The sequence below is a fragment of the Anguilla anguilla genome, chromosome 2, assembly GCF_013347855.1.
Source record: "Anguilla anguilla isolate fAngAng1 chromosome 2, fAngAng1.pri, whole genome shotgun sequence".
NCBI classification, from domain to species: Eukaryota; Metazoa; Chordata; class Actinopteri; order Anguilliformes; family Anguillidae; genus Anguilla; species Anguilla anguilla.
The window spans coordinates 34,038,424-34,048,786 of NC_049202.1; the positions used below are offsets into that span (position 1 = coordinate 34,038,424).

The 10,363-nt window shown below is 38.8% G+C and overlaps 1 protein-coding gene across 1 annotated transcript; it reads left to right on the forward strand.

Annotated features, from left to right (window-relative positions):
* Nucleotides 1–3,086: 3,086 nt before the first annotated feature.
* On the forward strand, nucleotides 3,087–6,577 carry csf3a (colony stimulating factor 3 (granulocyte) a). Its single transcript, XM_035405598.1, is given in 6 exon segments — nucleotides 3,087–3,238; nucleotides 3,718–3,902; nucleotides 5,176–5,298; nucleotides 5,668–5,808; nucleotides 6,190–6,352; nucleotides 6,355–6,577. Coding segments are annotated over 6 exon segments (684 nt in total). The 5' UTR covers nucleotides 3,087–3,225; the 3' UTR covers nucleotides 6,414–6,577.
* Nucleotides 6,578–10,363: the final 3,786 nt, after the last annotated feature.

Below are 10,363 nucleotides of genomic sequence, written 5' to 3' on the forward strand. Positions count from 1 at the left end.
GTCCCTCGGTGTTAATCTAGTGGACTCGTGTCAGGAATGTTAAGGATTTCCTCCATTTCCTTTTCAGCTGATCGTATCCGCTGGGTGCATGCCGAGAGGCTATTTAATGGAGACGTGGGGCTTTTTTGTACCAGGAAGTACAGCATTAGCCAATGACTGTGAGGCATTGCACTGATACTGGTTCATTAAATTGAACTGATGAAAACTGCATCTCTCAGATGGTTACCTACTTGGATGAAGTGGAATGACAGCGTATATTTTTGTCAAGCTAACCCATTTTAACCCCAATTTGGAATGTCCATTTGGAGTTTTGGCCTGCCCCTCCGTCATTCTCTCAGTTTAGGAGGATGTCTTGCATCACAAATGCTTCTCCGCATTGCAGCTCGCTGCCGGGGATGTGGTAAGTAGTGCAGAATTACGCCTCGCCCTGCGGGACTGCCAACTGTGGAAGTGGGCCAAATTTGCAATATCAAAAGAAATATACTTCTGCATTTACTCTAAGAAACACCTGATAATGGAAATGGAGTGATTCCTGATATCCTGATATACTCTTTCAGTCTTGGTGTGCAACTTTCAGATCTCTTGTGACATTGCAGAACACTTAGAAGTTTCTTTAGTTTCATCACATTTAATTCTAATAATTCTTAATATAAATATTGCATTCTTTGTATGTAATCTCGACTTGCTTTTTCATTGCATTACAGAACCATATAAATTCAGAGGAATAAATCAAAACAAAATGTCCATTAAACATTACATATATTACCTAGAGATTACAAGACTGCAAGATGCTTCAAATCATAAATGATGCTAGTGGCATTTTCTGAAACATGCTGTAAGTATTGCCATGAGAGTTTTACTGGCACCCACTTGATATTTGAGTATAATATTTAATAAATATGTGGTTGACTATTTGATAATGGTATTTAAATATTATGTTGAAAAATAAAATACTTTTCAAATATTCATTAGTTTTCAAATAGCTGCAGAATCTTGCAATGACCACAAAATACATGAGGAATGTTGTAAAAGAGGAGCAGCGCTACAAACCTTTTAATTTCAATAATTAAAAATAATTCTCAAATAAGACATGAAAACAATAGTGGTAAAAAGTTCAATTAAGTCTTGTTTTTTTAAATATATTTACAATTGCAAACCAATAGCATATATTTTTCTATTAAAAAAGTAGTATGTTGGGTTAGTTATTAAAGGTTAATAAGGGACCAATGAGGGATAAGGTGATCACAATAATGTGTTTTAATTGGTTAAACATCACTATTTAACTAGTTGAAATGTACACTTCAGAACTGTGAAATAACAGTCCCATGCGTAATTCAACATGAACTGGCCTGGTATTTAGTTTTTTAGTCAGACAAAATGCACACACACACATACACACATTCATGAGAACACATAATTGTTTCTAATTATTTTCAAAGCAGTCGGACACAGCTGATTTTTACAAATCGAATATGTTCTTAAAATGTAATAAATAAAATGGTTTGTTGTAGTTTTGAAACGTTAAATGCTGCATTTTCTTACTTAGGCAAGTTTTAAATGACTGACAGTTGGTTAGGTATTCAAACATATGGCTTTGGGACTGCATTTTCAGGGTAGTGATGATTGGGTAGGATTTGTTTATGTTCTGAACTCAGCGGGTTTAACAGCTAACACCCTTGTTTAACGTTTGGCTATACCGAACAAAAGAGCAGCAACAGTTAAAACTTCTCACTTATCCAACATATAAAATATATTTATTTGCTTTAATTTGGTAATTATTATCAATTATATCGCACAATTTGTTGATAAGCAGAACAACCTGTCGGATCAGCCTTCATCAAAATGTGCAACTCAAAGTCTAAAGACAAAGTTTCAACTACCTTAGACAATGCATGTTACAGACATGGACAGGTTACAGTCACGGAATGAATGAAAGGGAGGAGAGGTCACAAAAGAAAGGAATGAGGGGAGAAGAGAGATACATCGCAGTCCTAGTTCAGCTCAAACAGAGAGCAGGCCATTTAATCAAAATGTGGACTCAAAATTAATCAAAATTTAATCAAATTTTCCAAATCAAATTATATTGTCTGTCTCTAAAAGGTAATATTCAATACTAGATATCTGACAGTATATTGAGATTTTATGTGAATGTTAATACTTATCCTCGTACTAATATGGTACCGTAGCATGTTGGTTTACTTAATGTTCAGTGTGCATCAACATAGTTATTGCATAGGTCTGTCTACTGCATGGGTAACATGGGAAAATTTACAAAAGTAACCATTTTGGGTTGGAGAGTGAACCTGTGTGTGATAGTGATTTAGAAGCTGCCAGGTCATGTAGTAGCCAAAAGGAAAGTGAAAAAAAAAACTGAACTGAATTCCTTTATTTTATTCCAAAATAAATGAAAACTGATTTTAAAAAACCAAGTAGGCCTATATTTGGCACCAGGAATCAGATCACTATAACTGTTATACAGCATTCCTTCATTTTTCTGGGTTAGCTTTAATATAATTTCCCTCTCACAGAGCAAAATTAATCAGAATGTATTTATCTGTAAAAATAAATAAATAAATAAACCTTGTATTAGAATCCTCAATTTGTACTTTCACCTCATGCTTAATTGTACCTTCATTTTAAATTGCACCCCTCTTGCATCCACTTTTTTATTTCATTAAGTGTGTTTCTTGTAATAAGGCAATGTCACATTTTAATTTTGTAAAATAATTCATTTGTTTTCTCTTTACAATTTCTGACTTTCCCCGAACATACTGGGGAAATAATATTATGATATAATATTGAAATCACCGCCTCTTGATATTTCTTATCTTAGCCATTTCTTTATATTCTTTATATTTATATTTTACTTCTTCTATAGAAGAGGTAAAAAAGAACACAAAGTAGAGAAAACAAAGATAAAATCTATTTGTCCTTTACTATATTATTTATTCTTTTTAACAATGCAATTTCCAAACATATAGAGAAAAATACATAAATATACATACATTGCAACATATTTACGTTTTTTTCCGAGAGTGTGGGAGCACTCGCACAATGTCACAATCTTCTGTCACAAAGGGTCACTCGTGAGTTTTGAAAGGAAAGTCCCAAATTGAGGTATAAATACGTTTCTACTCAAAACTAATATTCACTGGAGCCAGACATATCTTACCATACAGACCACAGATAACGCCACCAAACCACTACATCTTGGAATTTAGTAGGATGAACGTTTACAGTGAGTATATTTCCTATTTATTGCTGTAGTTATATTTTGTTTGGACTTCAATGTTTCTTACTTACTGGAATAGTTTTTTTTTTTTTTTTTTTTTCTCTTTTTTTTTGTTGTTTGGGGGCGGGGGCGGGGGGTGCGGGGGTCTAAGACAACGTCTTTCAATATGGATTTCCAGCAGCCATACAGTGACCTAATGGGACGGTATCTTAATGGGATGGTGTCTGGTTGTCTTCTAATCACCAGCCAATGCGAGGTTGTCCCCAATATGAACTGAAACCAATGTGGACTATTGTTGTATATTTACTTCAATCCCGACTCGAGTTTGCTGGAGGCGCTGTGCGGCGTGCACTATTTTTGTAGCGTGCACTCATTTTACACACATCTGTTCTCCTAAGGCCTCAGCACTTACCGCCTACCCATTTCACATTGCTATCGTGCGTTGGAGGGCGGCGGAGATAACGCTTTTTTTTTCAACCCCACAGCCTTTTCCCTGCACTGTTATCTGGTCGGAGCAGTCCTTGCCGCCCCACTAACGGAGTTCTCACTTAAAGACGGAGCACTTATGGAACGCCCCGATTTTCTCCGTGCTGTTGAACACAGTCAGAGTTTGGTCAACAAGATCCTGAAAGATATACCCGACACGCACAAGTCCTGCGTCAGTTCTAAGGTGAGTAGGACGGTCGAGAATGAATGCTGGTCGGTTATTAGGACAAGGACAGTTATGTTCTCGTGTTAACATTACCTGCATCATTTTGCCTGGTTTTTAGCTGAAAATAATAAGCAAATTACATTTATTCGGAAAGACTGGCGATGCAAGTAATTTTTGCTGTGCCAAGTTCGATGAGCTCCGGGCGTTTAAAATGTATTGTTGGCAACATAGCCCAGTTTTATATTTTTCTGCTGAATACCATGATATATTTTGAGTCCTGACTCAGTATCTAGTTCATTCATACAAATACCGATATTTACGATTGCACATCTATAATTCTGAAAACCCTTGAATTAAACGGTAGGTGTGGACAGCATGACTCGGAACACGCGACGAGACGTAATTCATTGGATACTATAGCTTGTTACGCATCTGAATGTTCACTCCGGGTTACCAAATTGAGAGGACGGTGCATGCTTTGTCATTGTATTTTAATTCGTACCGCACCCCTGATCAGGTATCAGACGCCCAGCATAGACGAAAGAGCTGCAACCAAAATTTTATTTCTTCTTTCTTGAATTATACTTTGATGTCGAACCGTACCCTTTTAGACGCGACTCGTGGGCTATTTTTCCCTGTAGTTTATGTACCCGAAGTAGTAGAAAAGCTTCTCAGCTTACTGCTGTGTCCTTAGAAATATCAAATGTTCAAAGATGGCTGTCCCAACGACATGGATAGTAGTAATACTGTTTTAGAGAACAATACAATCCAAGCTACCACAGGCCTAATGTCAGGTATTCAAAGCTTGAAGCCACATAGAGCAGCCTAGACATAATTTATTGCTCTGGTATACAAGAAAAGACTCATGGCCACAAACAGCCCATCTGGAATGTACTAAAGTGGAGCAGGTTTTTCACTGTTTCAAAAATGGCATTGTTAATTGGCAACTGCTACAGGGCATTTAATGCAGGCAGTAATGCAAGTTTATCTACTTATGGAATTCTCACACAATCAAGACAAATAAGAGCCTAGCAAAAATATTTTGGGCTGTGAAGATTTGTATCTGATTTAAACAGCATTCACATTGTGCACTGTACAACATGTGCATTGCTGCTACATTCTTTGTTGTCTCCAAGCCAGATAGTCCAACTAGGTTTGAAAGAAAATTTGAATGAATTATGTTTACTTTCTGAATCAGCTTCCGATGCTGGACTGAATGGATGGTGGTAGTGTGGTGTGGTCTGGCTGCTTAGTATAGGGACAGCACACTAATGACACCTTTCTCACACAGAGTCTGACTCTTCACCCGACTCTTCAACCAATCAGTGAGCCCAGTAACCTGCAGTTTATGGAGGATTCCCTGAAGATCCCCCGAGCCCCTGTACTGAAGGGCCTGTCTGATGAGTTCACGCTGGTGAGTGCTGAGCATAGCTCTGTGTCTGTCTGTCTGTCTGTCTGTCTGTCTGTCTGCCTGCCTGTCTGTCTGCCTGTCTGTCTCACTAGGTGTGTAGAAAACTGAATAAAATATTTCTTGACCGATAATTTACATTACATGCATTTAGCAGACGTTCTTATCCAGAGCAACTTACACAACTTCTCATATGGAATTTACATTGCATCCATTTATCAGTAGGATATATACTGAAGGTCAAGTACCTTGCTCAAGGGAACAATGGCAGTGTCCTACCTGGGAATCTAACCTGGGCCTTTAGGTTACGAGACCAGCTCCTTACCCATTATACTATGCTGCCGCCCTAATTGACCTCCGTGTTGCACCCTGCAGGAAATGTGTCTGAAGCACATTTCAGAAGGGCTACAGATGTACCAGGATGTGCTAAGTACCCTCCACAATCGAGTGTCCAACCCAGAGAAGATGAAAGGGATGCACGCTGACGTCAGAGACTTGCTGGCCCAGATCACAAAGGTGAGGTCTGCTCCATTTCTCCAAAGCAAGCGCAAGTAAAACCTTCAGACTGTACCATGCTAAATGTGCTTAGCAGGACATATCTGAAACATGTCAGGTATAAAACTGTGTTCCACAATGGAAAGCCATTAATTTAGTTGATCAAGGTCAGATGGATGAGATCATAGAGCTACATCACAGGAATCCCACAGGAAGAAGACTTTTGCCTTCTGCAAAGCTTCTGAACCTTCACTAGAATGATCTAATCATGACTTACAGTAATACCGCTGGCTTGGGAAGCACGCCCAGTTTACCTTGTGCATGTGCATCTAGATATTTGAGCGAGTGAGTCAGCGAAGCTTGCGGTGCGTGGAAGTCTGAGCGTCTCTTGCGTCTCCTCAGATGCAGGAACTGTGCCGGTTCGAGACCGGGGTGAAGTACGGGGGCTCCGGCCTGGCCTCCCGCCTCAGCGGGGACTTCGAGGTGCAGGTGGCCGCCCACCTCTCCCTCCTGCAGCTGCAGGACTTCGGCCGGGACGTCTTCCGCAGCCTGCGCAACATGACGCGGGAAGAGCCAGACCTGGACGAGTAGGCCCCCGGGCTGCCTGTGCGGTCGCAGAAGCGTAATAAATAGGCATTTAGCAGACACTATTTTCAAGAGTCCCCAAGTTTAAGTACCCTTACTCAAGGGTATTGATTGCCAGCGTCCCATCTGAGAATCAAATCCGCAAGTGTCTGGCTTACAAATGCAGTTCTCTATCCATTGCACTATACTTCTGGCAAGTGGGGTGGAACACATTACATTACATTACATTACATTCATTTGGCAGACGCTTTTATCCAAAGCGACGTACAAGAAGTGCATTTTCATGATCGTAGACAACTGAACACCAGCTGCCACAATTATGCAGCAGTGCATTATGTAATATACTGAAACTTCTTACTTGTGCTTAGAGTGACCTGTTCTTTATACTTGAAAAAAATGGCTTAGGCTGTTTTGCTGAATCACCTGTGGTTGCTATGCTGGCAATCAGCTGATTCTGAAGCCAGTGAAAATTCCAATGTGCTCATAGCCATTAACCATTAGCTTTCCTGTGGGGACTTTCACAAAGCACCTCATTTGCATTGGCTCGTGGCTTATGACTACTTTTGATGCTGTAACGTGAGATAACATTTTTTACTTCTGTTATTTATACTTTGACTGTGTGTATGTATGTATGTATGTATTTATTTATTACGTATTTATGAATTTATTTATTTAAATATGCTGCCAGTTGTTATTTATGCCTATTTATGCCTATTGTATTTTAATGATTTTTCAGACTTATTTATATATTTATAATTTCCGTGTCTCAGGAAGACACAAATAGCTATAAAAAAAACATAGCTATTTGTGGAATAAACTATGCAGCATATGGGTTATGCTCTGTCGAAACTTTGGTGAAATGAAAAGCGCTGTGACTTCACACACCTTTAGACCTTCAACTCGGGTGTGCGTTTCCTTTCCTGTACTTTTTTCTTCTGATGAAATGACATAAAAAAAAGGATTTGTAAAAATACCTGTGTGCAATGTCCTGGGTTTACCTGTATGTTGTTCAGGTACTGCTGTGATGTTCGTATGGGTCAATGTAATGCCCAGTGGGTAATGTTCAAGGCTGTCGGTAGTATCTACTCTCCTTGCTTGTCTTTGGTTATTGGGCCCCATGGGCTGAGAGATACCAGGTTATTTTCAGATTACACATCTCAATGAAACGTGTAATTGAAATTAATTTATTAAACAAAACCACATCCCGTGCAAAACGCTGAAATTAAGATGCATATTTATTTGGATTATATTTATATAAATAACTGCTTTTTATGTTTTTCATTTTTATATTTGAATTGACACTTGGATTGTATGCGCAAATGAAATCATTGTTAAGATTGTCACATTTTATAAATAAAACAATTCATTGTATATGGAATGCTGTGTTCTTTATAATAAATCTCAAAGAATTTTTCATAGAAGAAATGCGAAGATGCAAAACCAGACATTTTGTCCCCCAAAACTTATATCCCTGACATTTCTGTACAAACATTTTATTTGCCATTTCTATCTACAATAACACAAAAAGATGACTTAAAAATAATCTTAGAATCTTAGACCTTGAAATAGCCTCCTTTGGCTTTAACTGCAATTAAATTAATTATTAGAAGTCTATCATGCTGAAAATGGGGGATTCAACACAAAAACTTGGTAAAACATTCATAGACAGTCATGCACTTCATTAACTGCATCAAATCTCTGACCCACTGACATCACCAAACTTTTGGCATCTTGGCATACTTTTGGATGGCACTGTAACTGCTTTAGCCAGCTAAGCTGTATAACAGACTGTGCAGTTTACCTGTGTTGCCACAGTCTAGTGCCAGGGCACAGCACCAGCACTCATCGTACACGTGGCCTGTGCCCTACTGACTCATGACTGCAGAGACACAAGGAAATAGGAAGTTGCCATTTTTTGGGAGGGGGAAGGATGTCTACTACAAATTCCTTTAAGAAATAAACAAGAAATAGAAACTGAAAGCACAACTCAAACCAATTTTAACAGAAATCCTCTGACTTTATTCACAAACCACCAGACTTCTTCAACAGTATTTGACCATACTACTGTGATATTGCTCCAAATGGTCAACTGCATTATCAGTGCATTCTGTTCACACAGCAAGTGAAGGTTGCTGGATTCTGTGGAGTGTTCCTGTAGTCATAGATCACATGGGATCACAGATCCTGATGATATCACAGACATATGACCTGCCCCATGATGCCCTGATGTGAGGCCACCACCTTGGGAACTCCTGTAAGAACAGCATCACACCATGTGACAGAATGACATCATGGTATTCTTAATGGGTTATTTTCTAAGAAAAATATGCATTTTACCACACCAACTTTGCTGCCCACACCAAGGCTATATCCAGTACACTCAAGACGTGGGATACCTGGGATGATCAAATATTTTGGAAGAGTTTCGAAAGGCCTTGTATATGGGAAAATAAATTTTCATACTTATATGTAGAAACCACAACTTATTCAAACACTGAAACGTAATTGTACAGGAACTGCATGATTCTATTTGTCGCAAAATAATCTAGAATGCAAGAAGGCCTGGTTTTCAATGAATAAGGGCACATTTCTGACAATTATATAACAAAAGGTGCTGGGTGAAATACAATTAGATGTATAACATTCTGTAAAATAGCTACTCATCCATTGAATATCTTCAATGTTCCATGTAAATTCAAGAGTCGGGAGGGACAAAACCAGTGTAAATGCTGGCTTTGGCAAAAGTGTTTGAACAGTTTCATCGCATAAAATTACAGAGAGGGTGAGAGATGCATGCAAGAGAATGGGAAGGAGACCCAAAAATTTGGCCTAAGGAAAAACTACTACTTTTAAAATCACTTAACAAGTACAACCACCACCAACACCAATTGGAGATTTAAGCACAGTTTTAGCAAAAATTAAATGACAAAAAAACAAAAATAGAATTTCATGTTACCATACATTTCTTTTGGCAAGTCAATTAGGTCGTCTACTTTGTTCACATCAGAGGTCGTTTTAAAACAATTGATTAGAGACAGATTTATTTCAGCTTTAATTCACTATATGAAAATTCCAGTGGGTCAAAACTTTACATACACCATGTTGACTGTCTCTTTAAACAGTCTGGAAAATTCCAGAAATTGATTTAATGACTTTTTAGAACCTTCTGATTGGCCAACTGTCTTGGGACCACACAGACACTGTATCGTTTAGGAAGGAGGCACAAATTAACTCCCAGGGCTGAACAAACTTTGGAGTTAAAGGTTCAACTGAACCCTAAGACAACAACAATGGAACTGGTGAAGGAGTTGGAGGCATCAGATACCAAAGTATCTACATCCACCATTAAGAGAATCCTACATCATGGCCTGAAAGGCAGTCGTGCAAGGAAGAAGCCCCTACTCCAAGACCGGCATAAAAAACAATGAAGTTAGCAGGTGATCACCAGGATGAAGACCTAGCCTTTTGGAGGACTGTTCTCTGGTCAGATGAAACAAAAAAAATGAACTGTTTGGCGATAATGATCAGCGCTATGAATGGAGGAAAAAGGGTGAAGCTTTTAACCTGAAGAACACCATTTCAACTGTGAAGCATGGAGGTGGCAGCATCATGTTGTGGGGGTGTTTTGCTGGAAAAAGAACTGGTGCACTTCAGAAATTAGATGGCATCATGAGGAAGGAGGATTATCTGGAAATACTGAAGTAACACATCAAGACATCAGCTAGAAAGTTCAAACTTGGTTGCAACAGGGTATTCCAGCAGGACAATGATATTAAGCATCCCTCCAAAGTTGTAACAAAATGGCTTAAAGACAACAAAGTGAAAGTATTGGAATGGCCTTCACAAAGCCCTGACCTGAATTCCATAGAACATTTGTGGACTGAACTGAAAAAATGTGTTCGAGCAAGCAGGCCCACAAACCTGACTGAGTTATACCAGTCCTGTCAGGAGGAATGGGCAAAAATTCCAGCAAAGTATTGTGAGAAGCTTG